The sequence below is a fragment of the Lycorma delicatula genome, chromosome 11, assembly GCF_047948215.1.
Source record: "Lycorma delicatula isolate Av1 chromosome 11, ASM4794821v1, whole genome shotgun sequence".
Classification (NCBI taxonomy): Eukaryota; Metazoa; Arthropoda; class Insecta; order Hemiptera; family Fulgoridae; genus Lycorma; species Lycorma delicatula.
In genome coordinates this window covers 59,643,427-59,663,443 of record NC_134465.1, presented here as the reverse complement: position 1 = coordinate 59,663,443, position 20,017 = coordinate 59,643,427, and the positions used below count along the sequence as shown (strand labels likewise).

At 25.8% G+C, this 20,017-nt stretch overlaps 1 protein-coding gene and 1 long non-coding RNA gene across 2 annotated transcripts in view; one reads left to right on the top strand and one right to left on the bottom strand.

Annotated features, from left to right (window-relative positions):
* The first annotated feature begins 1,366 nt into the window (after nt 1–1,366).
* The window catches only part of LOC142332034 (uncharacterized), a 40,966-nt gene continuing 22,315 nt past the window's right edge, over nt 1,367–20,017 (top strand). Inside the window, exon 1 of the long non-coding RNA XR_012758124.1 lies at nt 1,367–1,453. This is a non-coding gene — a long non-coding RNA (uncharacterized LOC142332034). The remainder of the gene's footprint in view (nt 1,454–20,017) is intronic.
* The window catches only part of Sbf (SET domain binding factor), a 145,991-nt gene continuing 139,843 nt past the window's right edge, over nt 13,870–20,017 (bottom strand). The window contains exons 35-36 of the mRNA XM_075378127.1: nt 19,147–19,229; nt 13,870–14,168 (exon numbers count right to left, since the gene is read on the bottom strand). Coding sequence (XP_075234242.1) covers nt 14,076–14,168; nt 19,147–19,229 — 176 coding nt within the window. The 3' untranslated portion in view covers nt 13,870–14,075. The remainder of the gene's footprint in view (nt 14,169–19,146; nt 19,230–20,017) is intronic.

Genomic DNA, 20,017 nt, shown 5'->3' with positions numbered 1-20,017 from the left:
TGAACAACTTTTTTTATAAAAACGTTGACTACAAGCTTGTTTAATCATAAATAAACTGTACAGTAATTAAGATGTCTATTACATTTACTTCAATTACATAGTGTAATAGAAATATACAGGAATACATTTATCAGTAACGTATAACAACAATACAGAGGAAATTAATAATTAATTCTAACACGTCACCCAATATTGGCTTTTCCACAATATTACCTTAGCAACATCATGTATCACTCTGGACACTAATTACAGTTTTAAAAATTGTCACTTCTTTTCAGCAAAAAGTAGCAATTACAATTTTTTATTGTCAAACCTTCTAATTTTAACTTCTAATTTATTACTTAATCGCTATTTAAAGTGATTTAGTGGCTGATGGTTAAATTGGTACTTGCTTCAAGTAAAATAATTACTGAAGCTAGCATTGTTTATTTGCAATGATTTAGAAAACTAATTAATTAAGTAAACATTAGGTATCATAATTTTACCTTTATTTCTAAATGTTTTATTTTTTAGAATACTATTCCGATATAGTTTTCAACAACACGAAACCATTAACTTATAACAGATATGATTTACTATCTTATCTAAGTCCATAATTATATACCATAACAAAAGTCTGTTCAAACAAGTAGCACATTTTATTTACTTTCACTGAAAAAATTTTATTCTACTTTTTATTCTTTTAAAAAAATCATAATATTTTATTATATATGCCTTAATTAAAATGTTTAAAAAGAAATTAACGAATTTAATTAAATATTTAACAGTAGTATTTACACATTTTAAAAAAATATCATGATAGATAATATAATATAAATTAAAATTACAGATATGTTTATTTAAATGCTCGATTTTCAAAGAATCATATTATTTTACAATATAATGTTAGTTACCATATTAAAATTAAATTACTGTATAATTTTAGAAAGTTGTCAACATTTAAAATAACTATGCAGTACTATCATCAAATGTATATTAGAAAATAAACTAAGAGATGCGAGATTTAATTTGAATATATCACATTAAAATAATTCACCAAGTTTTAATTTTTTGTTGGGTCATTACTAGTATGCTGTTACATTAAAAGAAGCTATATACGTAATGAAACTCGTTCATTGCTACTCCATACATTATTGCAATGTCTAACCCTGTGACTCACAGAGTTGGTCTTTTTATTACCATTATTCTTTAACAGGATGTGGTTTTAGAATATTACTGCGCTTATTGGTTTAACAGCCAGATCTATTAATCTATTACTAAATAGAAGATACAAAGCTTTATTCAAACCAACCACTTTGAAATTGTGTTCTTACAAGTTGTGGTTGAATGTAACGGATAAAAGCTTGGTAGAATTCAGATGAGAAGTCAAAAATTTAAAGAACAAATTCACTGATCCACACAGTATGATAGATTTCGAAACAGTCGGATACGTGAGTTAGTAATGTGTTAAAAGGTAACTCATTTTCTTTTAACTTGATTATGTCTACTTAATTTTTTTCAGTTTGTCTTAAAAGTAGAATTAGAAAAATAAAATATAAACCACAAATTCATTTTGATGGGAAGATATTTGTATACAGATATGAAAAGTTATGTAAGCTGATAGGCTTTGTTTTTCTTTACTGTTTAGATGTACTTTTACTATTCTGCAAAACAAACATGAAATTGTTTTTTCAAAACCTTTATACAATAAAAGAAAGATAAATTTACATTATATCATTTCAGAAATTTAAAATTATTGGTTCATATGCAAATTTTTCCAGTTAGTATCAATAATAATAACAAAGCAATAATTTATATTTATTATTATATTACATAGAACTCGCTGTAAAATAAATTCTTTATAAAAAAAAAGAGAGCTATAAATATTCGTAAATAAGAAAGTAACACATAACTAATAATAAAAATAAAATATAATTAACAAAATAAATAAAATATATAATAATAAATAACTAAAAATTGTAATTCTATTTAATTACACAAATTGAAATAAGACATAAAATTATTATAACTATACACAGTAAGAAATTCAATTAATATTTATTTTTTAATTACCGACAACTCAATCATTGATACTGATTGGTAATTTATTTAAAATGGTTCATCTTTTTATACATATGGTACTTTCAAAAGAAGATATAAACAAAATTTTTACTATCAAATCCTGCAAGTTAGCAAAAACTTATTCGGCTAAATTTATAAAAATCATCAATTTTTTTATAAAATTGATGATTTCAAAATTAATTGAACCAATTATTTATGTTATTTAAAATACAAAAATATTTAAATGTATATATAGATATCTGGCAGAACAGCTGGTTCTTTAATGGGATTCTGTCAGTACATGCAGGTGAATTCTCTATTGTTTGAGGCATAATTTAAAAATAACCTTTCTTATCCAAGGGCTGCACAAAATGCTAGTTTAGTAATCGGGTTACCTACAGACCTTTTATTTTTCATAAAAGACTATATATAATCAAATTCTCTGTTTCAACTAACCGAATAAATCAAAATTGTTCTGCTTATTTGTTACAATTAATTTATAAAAATCTTTATTATAAGTAACTCCTTTAATACATTTATCATTGTTAACGGTAGCAAATGAAATATTGTGGAGCGATTGCAATTAGGCATATTCCTGTTGTTGATTATATAATAAATAATACCCGGCCAATTGTTCATTTTATACTCAGACAGATTACAAATATAAAATAAATAAATAATCATTAAAAATTTGGAGAAAATGAATTAATGATTAGAACTCAGCGATAATATTAAATTATTTATTCTATGCCATTACTTCTAGACAATATAACTTTACTGTTATGTATAAATAACAACATTTTATATATATATAAGGGTTAGCCAGAAGATAACTTACATTTTGCTATTGTTCGCAAAGTAGTGAAATAGTGGGGCCATCTTGGTGGTCATTGTTTGCCTGAATTGGTACGCATTGAGCTGTGCTATGTGGATTGTGATGTGTTTTGTTGATTATTTACAAGGTTTTAAAATGTGTGCCACTATAGAAAATTCCACAGATCACTGGATTTATTTTGACAAAGGGTTACAAACCTGTTGAGATTTATTGAACAATATTCTATGTTTACAGGACAGATATAATGAGTGAAGATGCAATGAGGTAGTGGTGATCATGTTTAAAAATTGCACTCAAATGTTCACTTTGTGGTTGGCCTACTGTTCTGTCTGATAAACCGGTAGTGAAAGTATATAAAAATATTCACACTAATCTATGTTTACCATTACAGAGCTTTCATTTCAATGTCCAAAAATTTCATCTAACCTTTGGGTGAAGTTGTGATGAAAAAGTTGACTTACTGTAAGTTTTGCGTAATGGATTCCAAAAAGTGGCTGAAATACCTGGCAAAAAAATTTTTTGAGGGATAAAAAACTCATCCAAGTATCTCAATTTATTTGATAACTATGTAGAAAAGTATTTTCAAACCGTACATAATAAATCTTTTTTCCAACAGCTTTTGTTTTTTTTTTTTTAATACCAAAATGTAAGTTACTTTCTGGACAGCCCTTTTCGATTTCCAAAACTGTTAAGTAAGAAGGTATGATATATTATAACATATTACCTAATTTCTTTCTTTATAATAATAATAATAAAATTTCCCACTGCTTACATACTAATAAAAATTAATGAATGGTCTTCCAGTGAAATAGTAAAGAAATCCAAATTGAAACAACAAAAAATGAAATATTTTTAACAATAATACAGACTAATAAGAAATTGAAAGAAATTAACTAGATAAATTCAGATCTACATACATAAATAAACAAAGAACAATTGTAATTTACAAACCGTGTACTATCATTTATAATTATAAATGAAATCTTTTTAATTTTTTTCAGTTTTTATAAATATAAAACATAATTATCATTTTGCACTGAATGTATTAATTATTTAAATAAATGCTGAAACAATTTTTTTTATAGATATAAGGAAATTTTATAAACATATATAATAAATTCACTATGTGTTGTAAATACATGCTCACAATGATCTAATTTAAAAATTTTACAAGATACATATTTCTACTGAAGAAATATTAAAAACTGTAACAATTTTTTTAAAGATCTTTCAAAAATATATGAAATAAATTAAAACTATATGTACAAGATGTGATCAAAAAATCATTTTAACTATATAAATGCATGTTTCTACCATGTTAACATACAACCAAAGGAAAAAAAAATCATAATTTGTATTTGCTAATCATAAAGTTTACGTATTTTAACGAACAATGTATATATTCTCACTATGTACATATTATTCACATGAAATACAATATGAAAATGTTTTATTAATAAACATACATTTATTATATAAAGCAATCTCAGAAAATAAAACACATTACATATAAAATAACATAAAATATATGTCTTTCAAAATGATAAAAGTAGTTTATAAAAAAGAGAAAAGCTTAATAATTAATTATAAGGTATGTATTTTTATTATTTAATGCAATAGAGAAATTCAATTATTTGAGTATGTTTAAAAATTATCTATTTACATATAATTTATTATTTTTTTTATCAATAAAACATATATATATTTTATAATATAAACAGTAGAATTTATTATTTATTTATAATAAGAAAATTATTGTTACCTTATTTCATATTGGCACACTTTTTAAAATATAAATATTTATAATTACTATATATTATTATACTAATACAAAAATAATAATTCTACTATTTTACACATTTAAAATATACTGTTTTAATTAAACTCAAATGTCGTATCTTATACGTAATTACAAATGTTCACAGATAGATGGTATACAATAAAAATATATACTTATATATATATTATGTAAATTATTTTAATACAATTCTTTTTGAACTGTAAAGAAATCAATAAAAATATTATTTTTTACTTAAAGAAGGATTTTACGGTTTTTTAATATATAAAAATTTTAAATTAAAAAAAAAAAATTTAATGGATAATATAAAAACCTGGTATGTGACCAATAAGATTATATATATATATATATATTTATATCTGATGAAAAAAACAACTAATAATCACCTTCGTCGACTTTAAAAGGGCCTATGATTGTATACACCAACCATCCATGCTGAATATTCTGAGAAACCTGGGCCTTCACCATAAACTCGTAAACATGATAAAATTAACTTTAACCGATACCCAGTCCAGAGTGAAATTCAGAGGTGAACTCTCTTGACCCTTCTCCATAAAAACTGGATTGAGGCAAGGAGACGGAACTTTTTAACTGCGCCCCACTCCTTTTTAACTCCGCCCTCGAATTTGTCATGAGAAAATGGTATGAAATAAATCCCAAAAATATAAAAATGGGTACTAAGAAAAACTCCATCGCACTAAATTGTCTAGGATTTGCAGATGACCTCGCTCTTTTAGCAAATAATATTCAAGAAGCCAAAACACAAATCATGAGCCTTCAAAACCTAGCACAAAAGATAGGACTTCATATCTCTTTCTAAAAAACTGAACTAATGGCCATAGATCTTCTAGTAATAGAGCACAGTACGGTAAACAATCAGAAAATTGAAATAGTAAAACAATTTAAATATCTAGGGGAAATAATAACTTATAATTTAAATGAAAACGTGACATGGCAAAACGGGACAAATAAAATTATTAAATCCCAAAAATTAACTTTGTCAACATATAACAAAAAATGCCTTTCGACTAAAACAAAACTTAAACATTATAAAACTGTAGTTCAGCCAGAAGTCACATACGGAAGCAAGACCCTTTTCAAAATCACTCAGAAAAACCGAATTGATAAAATTCTGAAAATAGAGAGGAAAATTGTCAGAACGTGTATCAACAAAAAATACCAAAAAGAAGGCCGATGGTGGATTGTGCCAAATGAGGTGGTGTATCGAGAAATAGAGCCTGTTACTGATAATATGCGGAAAAAAAGAATCTCTTTCTTTGGTCATCTCAAAAGGACACCGGAAACAAGACTGTCAAGAAATATCATTGAAAAGCTCTGGTTCCAAAAACTAGAAGTAAGATGGATCAAAGAAATCAGAGAAGATATGAAAGAATTGGGAATTTCCCTGACTGACCTACAGAATAAAACTGGAAAAATTACAAAGCTAAAAGACAAAAACATTAGATTTAAACAAAAGACAGACAAACTACAAAATACAAAGAAGAGGGTGTTTACAGATGAAGAAAAGAAAGCAAGATCTGAACGGATGAAGAAATACTGGGCAGCTCGGAAGAGTAAAATAACAGGCTTTTCTCAGAAAAGATGGTAGTGTCATCTACCAATTTCCGTAAGTATTTTATTTTTTATTTTTGGAAAGGGATTTATAAAAAAACTTTTATAAAAATTTTTTCAGAAGTAATGATGACAAAATTTAAGTTTACCAGGGAATGAAATTAAGGGCTTACTGTAAAATCAATTAGTACCACTAATAAACTAAGTTTATGTTTATTTCACTAAGTATGACATCAAACTTACTATATAATGTGTATTATATTACTTCTTAAACCAATAATTTGAAATAAGAATCCCTTGAATGAAAAAAAAATCATATATGAATCCAATCTTATAAATAAATTTAACCCATTTAATGTCATAGAATTAATTACTGACGCACAACAAAAATTGTTTCCAATGTACCATGGATGTGATCACGGAGCAGCAATAAGCGATTCAAACTTTAGTGGTAGGCAATAGCTGTTTTTCCTTTTCATACAATACATCAAGTTATTTTTAACAGTACAATAAAACAGTACAAGAAATAATTAAGAGATGCGTTAAGAAAAATAATTAAGGAACAAGTTAGTTAGTGTATTAATTAAACACCTAAGTTATTTTGAAATGTTTAGTTTTATTCACAATTATTACGATTCTGGGGAGATCTACTGAACAGATTGGACTTTGGAAAATTTTGACTAATGATAGGGATAGTTAAATGAGTTTTTTCTACAAATATTTAAAAAAACTATCATTTTATTATAAAATGTTCACTGAATTCATTGAAATTTAGATAATTTTTTTAAAAGTATAAAAAATAACTTAGTTACAATCTTTTAAAAACCTACATTTTTATTTTCTCCATCAAAGAGTACTTCTTATGATGGATTTTCACAGTTTTACCTTATAACAATTAATAATCTAAAAAAAAATACGTGAAAAGAAAATTTAAAAAAAATTATCTAAAAGATTCATTTATTTTTTCTTTAATATAGAAAAAAATTGAAATAATTATATACAAAATACACAAGAATCAGTGATTTTTTTAAAAATTTTTTCGAGAATAATTAAGATATGCTAATTTATTTTAAAAAAAAGCTGGGGTGCATATTTTTTTAAATTTTATAATATTTCATAACATAACAATTTTAAATTGTTTTTCAAACATATTTAATAAATTTAAGAAAGCTGAAATTTAAACTCAATAATGCATGAATTATTTATAAAACTATGTTGACATGTAACTTAAAACACTTTAAACTTTTCACGATAGAAGTTTTTCATAATATATATAAATATTACATGTAAGTTTTTAAGGAATCCAGCAAGGATATATTTAAGTGAAATCAATGCATCCGTGAAATGAAAGAGTTTTATGTTAATTTTAAAAAGATAATGTAACTAAGTTATTCTAATAAAATATTTTTAGGAAATGATATATTTCTTATTTTTTGTTGTCCACATCTGGTTAACTTTAAACATAAATTATAAGAAAGTACTTCTCTAAAAGGTTTTGTTAAAAGTATTGGTTTTTAATGATGCTAAATTACCAAATAATCAACATAATAAAAACATTTTCAGGAGAAGGTTAAAAAAAATATAAAACCTTAAAAACATAACTTACAGTAATTTTTATAAACCTTAAAGATGCTCCAAATTTTTTTTGTTGAAATTATTTAAAAAAAATGATCTCTTCTAAAGTCTATTCTGTACAACATAAACAATCTTAATAAATGAGTTAACTAAAGGTAAAAAATAAAACAAAAAATTCTATAGTCTGTAATTATTTCCTTAATACCATCCCCTTTTAATTTACTATTAATAATAACCAAAAAATGTTGACCTATAAATATGGAATGGACAATTTTTTTCCATATTTTATAAACAGTTACATGAAGCAGTTCTTTTCTGTTCTAAATATAATAAACTAAGAGATTATGAACTATATATTTTGAATTAAAAATAGTTCAAGTTTTATATTTCTCCTGTTCTATAGGACAACATGAAAAAAAAATCTGTAAACATTAACTGAAAAAGTTATAAACAAAATAATCATTGGTCATACTGTAAAGCATAACATATTACAGAATTCCAAAATTGATTTACAGTGAAAATGTACATTGCATTTATTGTAGTAAATATTTAAAAAAATTAAATTTGTTAATATAATTTTTATATCTGTCATTCACCTAATAAAATTTACCCGGTAATAAATTTGGATAAAATAAAAAATAAACAAAAAAACAGGATAATTTGCATCTATATAAATAAATAAACATGTACACAGAACCTGAGTATACAACTACATTGTTCATATTATTGAGATAATCCTTAAAAAAATTCTGAAATAAAATTTAGTACAATTATTTTTACTGTTCATCTTTAAAAACTTATTCACAGATTGATTACAATTTTATTCATTTTTTTATAACACGATCTGTTAAAACATTTTAGAAAATATATCAACCTGTCTCTTGAATGTTATTTTAAATTATATGGTTTACAAGATCTGATCAAAAGGTTTCTGAACACACTTCAGAGAAATGAAGTTGTAGAATTTATCTTACTGGACAATACTATGAAATTTCTGTGAATGTGCGTGTTGATGTTTTTTCTACCTAATTACTGTTGATTATCGCATTACTGAGGTTATGATATAATTGTTTTGAGATGGCTGGTTATTTATAAACATTATACCACTTCTAAAATTTGAGATATTTACAGAGAAATATGAAATGATAAAACAAATTTATGGAGAACTATACTTGATTGTAATGTTCAGTTTGATTTAAATCATTTAAGGTCTGTTGTCATCACCAAATGATAAACAACATTCAGGATGGCCCTTAACATCGCACGGTGATGCTTCCCACTATACCTGTTAATGAAACTACACATTCTGAGAGTCATTTTACAGCTCAGGAAATAATAGAACAGTTCAAAATATTAATAGGAACATCACATTCTAACAAAAAAGAATTAGAAATGCATCAGATCACTTATGTTTCTTCAGTCCTCCTACTCACTCGATGACTCCAACAGATGTTTCTTATTTTATAAAGTTCAAAAATTTAATTATTCTTTGATTGAAGATATAAAAAAAAGTCATGGATGCATTCACATGTGATCCTGAAAAAGATTGACTAGGACGACCATTTCTATCAAAACAATGATGTGATCAGTACAACACCTCAGTAAGAAAGTATATAGGAAAAGGCTTACTTGTTTAGATATAAACAAAAAAATAAATAATAAATAAAACTGCTAGATTTTGAAAAAAGTTATCAGACCTTTTTTAAAGCTGGTAAAATTTACTATATTTTGACTCTCTGTTTTACTCTACAGTAAAAAATAACTATTATCCATACAGTATTTTAAGCTTCTGTATTTAAGAGCCCTGTGCCTAAGAATGAAAAAAAAACTTGAAACAGTTCCAGCATTTTTTTTAAAATTGTACTTTCAAAATTGTTAAGAGTTACAGACACAATTTGAAAAATCAATCATTTCTTAAAATAACTTTTTGTAGTACAAGTCAGTTACAGTGAGTTTAGTGAAAAAAAATTTATATTTTGATATTAAATAAAAAAGCCAATGGCCCTTTAAATATCTACTTATACAACATCTACTTTCTACTATACTATTTGTTCACGTTAGCTTTGCCGGTTGAATTTTTGTTTCCGTCGATTGAAACTGTTATTTCTATTGTGGATTCTATAGTCAGATTAACAATATTGTTAATTTAATGTCACAAGAAAACATAGTTTTTGAAATAGAATAATTTCTTATATGAAAAAAAATTAATTTTTATAATTATTTGATGTCCAAGAATGATTTTTAATATAAATAATAAATAGTAAGTAAAATAATAAAAACATTTAAAATAATCAATACAAATGATATTTTCAAGTTATAACGTCTTAGGAAAAACAATCATTTTCTAATCTTAAACATATAATGAAATTCTTTTAATTTCTAAGGATACCCTTTAATTTCAACAATCCTAAATCGGTGGAATGTTATGATTTAAAATTAAGAAAAACTTTAAATAAGCTCATGCTCTGACTGCGAATGACAAGAATTTAGATTATAAAATATGAAAATCTACAATCAGCAGATTGTAAACTCTGACTGAGATGGCCGTTTTTATCACAGATAATAATTAAAAATCAAACATCTTATGAACTTCATTAACGATTAACTATGTTGCAGACATAGCGTATAAATACAAGTAAAAATTAAAATAATAAATAAAGTTGAACAATCCAGAGAATCAACAATTTTATTTGTTACTGAATACAGAGTGTTTTTTTTAAATATGATCGAATCATATTATAGAATCATAAAATTAATTTAAAAAAAAAAGTAAAATATTTTAACAAAATCAGAAACTTAAAATTAATTAAACATGATAAATAAAAAGAAAACAAAATTTAAAGTACAATATAAAAGTCATTATTAAAAAAGAATGTAAATACTATTTAATTATCTGTACAATATTTCTAACTATTACAACATACAGTTAATGATTATTCCCACTGATACGACAGATAAAATTAGAAAAAAAAAACACACATAAATTTTACAATCGATTCATGGAAGAACAGAAGTAATTAAGTGATTTAGAAACTTAACAAAATTATCATTTAAAAAAAAATTATTGTTACATAAATATATAATAAAAATTATTATTAATCTGAAATATACTTAAAACAGAAAAAAACAGAAATTTTATATATATTTATAAAAACACAGATTTTGTTTTTTTTTATTTTTACAAACAATGTACATCCTATTTTAATATAACAATAAAATAGTAACAAATAAATAAAAATATAAATAAACAAATACCTAATATTTATAAATATATATATTTATATATCTGTTTTAATTACATACTTATATTAAAATATATTATACATAAAAATTTACAATTTGAAAATATTGCCAAAAAAAAAAAATAAAACAATATTTTCAATGAAATATTACATATTAATACATAATACATAAAAAAATATTTATTTCTAGCAAAAATTTTCTTCACAGATTAAAAAAAAAAACCATCAACAAAAACTATTAATTATCTACAGAAATAACAATAATATACAAATTTATAAACAATATTTATATACACAGAAAATTTTTCCTGCCGATAATTAATTTACAATTTATTAATAATCTCCAATCTTACTTAAATATAAGTAATAGTAACCCTTTTAGGACTATTAATAAAATAATTGGAATATTGGAATAAATTAAAATAAACACCAGAATTCAATTAAAAAAAAAAAAAACCACGCATGGGCAATCTTTTAGTTTAAATTATAATTTGTTTACAATATTGTTAAATATATAAAAAGTTACTAATTATTATGAAATAAGACGATAAATTAAACTTATAATAATGGTACTTAACATTTATTTGTCTGAGAAAGAACAAATCCTCAGCTATGGTCATACAGAGACTGCCTGTTACTGTACATGGCACTTTTCTGTCAAATTTAGGGGGAATGTGAACATTATTCGATACAGTTTAGATTTATATCATAAACTATGATTTTTTTATTTTATTAATAGAAAAAATATGACAAGTCCTTCTTCAAGACAATAGTTACATCTAAAAGATGGAACGAAAATAATAATAAAATAAATATATTTATTCAAACTACCATCAAGATTTTATAATATAAAAAGACCTGTCCAACATTGACATTATTAATGTATTATCTTGTTAATATCGTTAAGAGATTATAAATTTTTTTTTTCAATAAATTATCAAGATTAAAGACAAACAATAACTATGAATAAATAAAAAAAAAAAAAAAACTACATGAAAAGTATTGCACAAATAAATTTTCTAGAAGATAAACTTTTAAAGATATACACAGTATGTAAACTACGGGTTTTCCTCATTTAAATACTTACAGGGCTTCTTAGTTATAACAGGGATTTAATCATTAAAGAATGATTAAATTCTTTAATGATTAAACTTTAAATAAAAAAAATAATACAGTTCAAAAGTGTATTAAAAACTGCTTTAAAATTTTGTTTGCTAGGGAAGTAAATAAAAAAAAATTAACTTCTGGTCTGTTAGTACAGATTAATAATTTTAATTAATTTAAAGAAACAATAGAACTATATTTAATATAAATCTTTAGCGCAGAGGGTGGATAATAGTGAACCACAATATGTTAAATAATGACTGATGAAGAATGAATATCGATGGACGATGTAATTAAAAATAAACAAGGACGAATATATCAGAATTAACGAAGATGAAAATGTAATAAAACAAATCATTCTTTTCAAACAAAAGGGAAACACATACAAACTATTAGTTAAGATGAAGTGTGTAGTTTATACAGTAATCTATCAAGAATTTATTTTTTTCCAATTTAATGAAGTCAGTCAACTTTGGATGCTTTTAACAATTAAAAAAAATATTTGTTTTTATTATTAAGCAATTTATTTGATGGACAAGGTTTTTTTATACCAGGAATCTTTACCACGTTTTTCTTCAGGAATAATTAAACCAAGGTTTTATGCAGCACTTTAATGAAAACAATAAACCCATCTCCTCATTCAGCAATATAAGGAAAATATTCATATTTTTTCTTCTTTAGGCGATTTCCATTATCAGTTTCTTTTTTAAACAATACTGAATTTTAACTGTATTAAAATAAACGTTAGTCAATGTATAAATATTTTTTATTTTCTATCATTTTATATATTATTTTTTTAAACATTATTCTTGTAATTTTTAAAAGTTGGTTCTACAAAATAAAGGAATTGATGAAGGAGAAACCTCTGAAAATGAGTTAATGAAAAAAAAAAATCATAGTAATACATATAGACACTGGTACTGCTGATACTAACAGCAGAGATATTTAGAAATTGTTCAATAAAATGTACCCTTTTTAAAAATAAATATACAGCAATATCTTACGTTAAATTGTAATATATATAATTTTAGTATATTGAAGAAGTTTTTGTAGGTTTCATATATCTTGTTTTTGATTAGTAATCGTTTAACACAACTGTTTTACTAAAGATTATCTAATGTTTTATTTACTGTACTGTTTTCGAGGCATCAGGGCATATATTATGAGGCATAGAGAAAAACTGATATGAAGAGACATAATGTGTAAAACTCACTGTCCCAAAAGGGTTAGGCAAAACCAATGAAGTAATTTGTTAACGTGATATATATAGTTTGTAATTTTACAAAAAAAATTTTAACAAATAATAAATTATAATTTATTCTATACTACTACTGCTATGTAATAATAAAAAATAGATTACGCAACAACAACAATAATAATAATAATACATAACATAATTTTTGTGCAAAAAAAAATTATAATTTTAAAGGTATATTTTTTAATTAAAAAACTGTTACCGTAATATTTTTAAAAAATTTTTAAATAGGTACAACAGCGCAAATGATAACATGTTTCTTACATATTAAAAATATTATTTATATGTAATTTTAGTAATATAGATTATTATAATATTTAACTTCATATAAATAAATCATGAGTACTGTAATAATAAAAAATATAATATAATATGAAGAGTAAATATTGATATACAAAAAATATATATTAAAAATAATATATAATACAAGTAATAGAAGCATGGCGATAGTGACTAGAAGCATATTTTATGCATATATGTAACACAGTATTGATAAATCATAAAGATATGTTATTTATCATAATAAATTCATAAAACTTTTTATTTATTAATATACAAACGTTTTTTATAATTTTTTTTAATTAAAAAAAAAAAAATAAAAACACCTTCGGTTAATTATTTATAATTACTTAATCTGATATCGTATAAATATAATTACTGTAGACAAGCTTGAACTTTTTCAATCCATTCCTGTGCCATTGCAGCATCGCTTGCACAAAAGTTATATGTTCTTCTATTAGTCTTCAACTGTGCATAAAAAAATAAAAACATTAATGAAATAAATTTTTTTCTAGGTACACAAGGCCGCTACTATCTTAGGAAACAACATTTTTTAATTACATTTTGGTATTCCAGGAAGTTCCTGCTAAACTTTACCACAAACTTTATTCCCTTTTTACTTCCCTGGAATATAAATAGAATAGCTACATTAAAAAGAGTAAAGAGTGGTGATCATGTCAAAAATTGGATATCAGATTTTCTGCAAATCTTTGTTTTAGGTCCAACTAGTACATACAAACCAATAAAACATAGTATATATGTATGTCCGTTGAACTGCCTTATATCTCAGGATTGACCAAACCAGTTTTTTTTAATTTATTAAGGGGGTGGGGGATGATATTGTGAAAAAGTAAATTTTGATTCTCTTCAGAGGCATTTCAGAGAAAACTTTATTAAACCAAATTGTTACCAACAATGCATATATAAATAAAAACTTTTTTTTGCAAAAAATCAACCCCCACATCTAGAAATATATGCTTTTTGTTCTCTTGCTCTATTTCCCTTTGGTTTAAATATATTTTAAAACTTTTTTTAAAGTTCATACTTCATATGCACAGCTATCAAGAAATGTCTATAGTTTTTTAAAATGATCCTCAGAACTAAAATATAGAGAAGTCTTTTGACATTTTTTTTGTATTTTAGCCTCTATTGAAGGGGGTGTTAGATTTAGAGAAAACTTCACTTCAGCAAATTTTTCTTTTCATAAACTATATATGAATGTACTTTCATAAAGATTCTTCTTAAAATTTTTTCCCCATCTCTAAAAAATATATAATCAGTTTTTGATTTTTGGCTCTTTTTTTGAAATGATGAACCCTGTTTATGGAGACCGACTTGTGAAAAAAATTCATTCTCTAGTGGATGGCAATGTTCAGAGAGGGAGAATCTCAACAGAGGACAATGAATAGTCGAAGGCCCACCTTCCGCTGATCAAAATGATATTTCTGTGAAGAAAATTGAAGCCATCAACTTCTGTTGCCTCACAGTCACAGATGTCACCAGAATCAACCGAGAAATCGTATGCCTGATCTTCCCACAAGAATTGGAGATATCAAAGCATTATCTTTTTTTTTGTTTTCAGTCATTTGACTGGTTTGATGCAGCTCTCCAAGATTACCTATCTAGTGCTAGTCGTTTCATTTCGGTATACCTCCTAAATCCCACATCTCTAACAATTTGTTTTACAAATTCCAAACGTTGCCTTCCTGCACAATTTTTTCCTTCTACCTGTCCCTCAAATATTAAAGTGACTATTCCAGGATGCCTAAATATATGGCTTATAAGTCTGTCTCTTCTTTTAATTATATTTTTCCAAATGCTTGTTTCTTCATCGATTTGCCGTAAAACCTCTTCATTTGTCTCTTTATCCGCCCATCTGATTTTTAACATTCTCCTATAGCATCACATTTAAAATCTTCAAACCTTTTCTTCTCAGGTACTCCGAATGTCCAAGTTGTTTTATTAAAAAATCTTTTTGTATTTTTTTTTTCATCACTTGAAGAGTTATTAAAAATGAAAGTACCTTTGGGACCTATATTATATTCTGACCCCAAAATGAAAAGAAATTTTTTTCATTACTTTCATAAAAGTTATAATTTATTTTTTCAATATTTTTAAGCAGTTTTAAATTAATTTTTTTTTGTAAGGGATTTCTTTAAAAATAAATTTTCCTAAATTTTCCCCACAGAATAAGGAAGTCCAAAAATTCAAAATTGGGAATTTTGATGCTCAATCTTATTTTGGCAATCATGACTTGACTGATGTAACTGGAAAAAAAAGAGTTAGTTGGTGAAACAAAAACGTTGTTACATTCTCTGACTTTTGGGAATAAGTTAACGCATTCATATATTCTCAAAAAAAAGAAATCAAAATGATTAAAAGTGATATGACTGGCCATACATATGGTTTTTTATCAAGTAATCAACCGGTTGAGAAATGTTTCATTCAGATGATGAATAAACAACAGAATAAAAAAAAGAAGTATTTGTGAGGATAACACATTATTTTCTATTAACTGTTAACAGTCACTGATAATAAACACTTCTAGATGTTAACAGGTAGGAGATGATATTGATACAGACTCTCATTTTGTAATGTGTTTGCCATGTATTAATAAATGCAATTTCCCAATGTGTACATAAAAACTGCTTGACAATGATGGCTGTGTGACAGGGTGTGACAACACACCCTCTCACACAACTGGTCATCACAAATCAGGCCTCATTCTGCACACTTTCATGAAGACGCTACATTAATTCCAGGCAGTAAGCAGAATTAACCAGCCTCCGTGGCACATAGCATCTTGGCCTTTCATCTGGAGGTCTCGGGTTCAAATCCTGGTCAGGCATGGCATTTTCACACATACTGCAAATCATTCATCTCATCCTCTTTTTTAAAAAAAAAAGTAAGTAGAATTAATTGTCTGACCCTGCGGAACCCATTCTTGGAGCACAATTCCACGCAAATAAGAAAAAAAAACTGTCAGTAATGCCTTGATTTTTTATTTTGACATCTTGGCTTTTTTCATCAGTAGCTCATCTGGTTTTTTCCATTCCACATTCTGGTTTTTCATCTCAGGATGATTCTTATAAATCCAAGTTTTGCCTTCTGTAATCATGTCTTTTTTTTTAAAGATGTCTACATTCTCCAACAGATTTTGACAAGCAATCAAACGATTTTCCTTTTGTTCACCGGACAATTTTTTTAGAAGTCCTTGCACAATGCTTTGATATCTCCAATTCTTGTGTGAAGCTCAGGCATATGATTTCTCGGTTGATTCCAGTGACATCTCTGACTGTGAAGCAACAGAAGTTGATGGCGTGTTCAATTTTCTCCACAGAAATATCATTTTGATTAGCGGAAGGGGGGCCCCTGACTACTCATTGTCCTCTGTTGAGATTTTCCCTCTCTGAACATTGCCATCCACTAGAGAATGAATTTTTTTCACAAGTCGGCCTCCATAAACAGGGCTCATCATTTCAAAAATTTACAAGTTCGTCTACAAGTCTGCTAAGGAATTTCATCACAACTTGATGTTCTTCAAAACCATAATTATTTCCATTGTCACAATAAAATGAGTCCGTGAACGTTATTGTCATATCTTGTACTTATCATACGTAGCACTTAAAAAAAGCTGGCTTTGAAGATGATGAATTTTCCCAGCACTATATAATGTGCCCCAAATTTAAATTCTTTCTTACTGTCAAAACTGAAGATTATTGTCATCTTAATTATAAAATTTATTTATTTATTAACTGAAGTTAAGACACTGATAGCTATTCCAAAATTGGTTAAAACAAAAACATAGAAAAACATTTTATAATAAACAGTGAAACTTCTTATAACTGGGCGCAGGGACTTGTTCCAGAAATAGAAAAATTATGAGTATGAAAAAAACTTTTTTTCATAAATTTTCTAATATGTTAATTTCAATTGTGACATATATATATATATATATATATATAAAAAATGTTTAACCTAATCTTTGAAAGTTCTATTAGGATATAAACTTAAATTTTATCTAAATAGAATGGGACCAAGAACTTCTCTCATTTTAAAACAATTCAAAACACTATTGGAGATAAAAATAAATGTCACAACTGATTATAGAAGTTATTTACTAGCAACTACGCTAATTTACAAAAAGTTGATGCTTATAGACCCTTAATTCAAAATAAAGAACATTCTAGAATGACTTTTATTTTAGAGAAATTTCTAGAATGTTTTGGAGAATGGAGTTTTCCAGAAAATTCTAGAAAATGGATTTTTCCTCATCAGCCTAGAAAGTTCTACAATAATCCAAAATTTGCTGGAACACAGCAACTTTTGATCAAGATATTGTAAATTTTATAACATTCTTTAAAAAATCTAATAATATTCTAAAGCATTGAATGTTTTTCCAACTTCAGCTGTTTTAATTAACAGAAATGTTCACAGATTAAAAATTTGTCACATATAAAAGCTTCCATACCTACTATAATACACAGGTAAAAAAACAAAATGCATGGATTATATGTTGTTTAAAAGCTGCCCTTTCCATCTATTATAAAACTAAGAAAATCTGAGAAGGTACCTGAGTTATAAGCCTTTGAAGGTGGGCCAGAAATCATGATATAAAACTTTGATCAAATTTGGTGACGGATTTCTCCAGACATAATACTCAAATTGCTTTGAAACTGCAGAATCCTAATAATTATTCCCTTTTTCAAATTACAAATTTACATTCTGATTAAAGAATTGGATATAAGGAAATATATAAGCTCAAACTTTGACTTCCAAAATGTTGGAAGAAATTTTTGGCTGAATTTCTTAGCTGCTATTCTCAAAACCATGTTCCAAAAGAAACTTGTGACCAACATATTCGGATATAGCATAAAAATTTAACCAACAGTACCAAAATTCGAATCTGTATCATTATTACTGCCACAAACTATAAATAAATACCCCTCTTTCAAGAGGACATGCGGAAAAAGAGCTGCAATTTGGTAAAGTGGTATTTCAGACCACGGGGAATTTCCACCAAAACTTTATTGATATTTGGAGTAGGTCAACTGGGAACGATTTTCAAAACTGGACCACTTGACATGAAATGACCTGTAAGTTTAAGATGTGCAATTACTAAATGAGTTGGATGAGCTTTCATTAGCCTCGTCCTCTTCACATCAGACAAAAACTGGTGTCTTTCTACTTTTTAACATGACAGAAGTTTTTTAAGTTTGTACTTTTTCAACTTTGGTCACTAACATGTTGGTAAAATTATTACCAAACTTGCAATACAGTTTACTGTGTTCAAAAAAACAATTTGGGGAAAACACAATATTGAAACCTACCTGCCAATTCACTCGCTAAACCTAAAATATATAAGAACACAACGTTCAAAATAAATAATTTCCTATGTCACATAATCCTATAAGTAAATAATTAAAAACAGATTAAAACCACTTACATCAAAAAATGATTTATCATCAGTTTTCTTTGGAGGGCCAGGAGATGGGGCTGCTTGAGTTACAGACATCACTTCAGCAAGATCTAAAACACAATATTATAATATTACAAATATTTAATTAATTTAATTACATATTAAAAGAGATACTAAAGTGAAAAAAAAAGAATAAAATTTAGTAAAATATTTTATAGTTTTTCTGTAAATTTTATTACTAAATTTTAAACTGAATCATTAAATTTTACTAATAAATTTTACCAAGATTATTGTAATTTATTCTGAAAGATTGCGTCATAGAAGGGTCATCTATATCTTCTGGATGCTTCAGGTTTGGATCTGTTTCGGATATTTTTCATACAGTATAAAATTCTACACTTTGTTCTAGTAGATTAGCCCAGCTGGATTCTTTCAGTCACAAAATTTTGGATAAAAGTGGGTTTGTACTTTTGGGAAGTTTGACCATGTTTATCATAGGTGTCTACTATTTATTAGAGAAGCACTTTATTACAAAATTAGCTCTATTTAAACTGATTAATACAAAATAGTAGATCAGTTGAATGTCTCTTCTACATACTTTTAAAATATCTCTTGAGAGATACGGGCAAGTGGATAACTTGGAGAATACTTCAAAGCATTCGAATGAACGGCAATTATTTTTATTGATTTGAGATCCACTTAGGGATAGATTACCTTTAATTCTTTCTTTCCCAGTAGCATTACACAAATTGTTAAGCAACATTCACTATTTCTTTCAAAATAGTAAAGTTTGTCTCCATTAAACAAATCTAATTAGAGAAAGTTTGCCTTCTGACTTATTTAAAAATTCAAGTAATCAAATAACAAAGTTACATTAAAGAAAAAAACAAATATATTA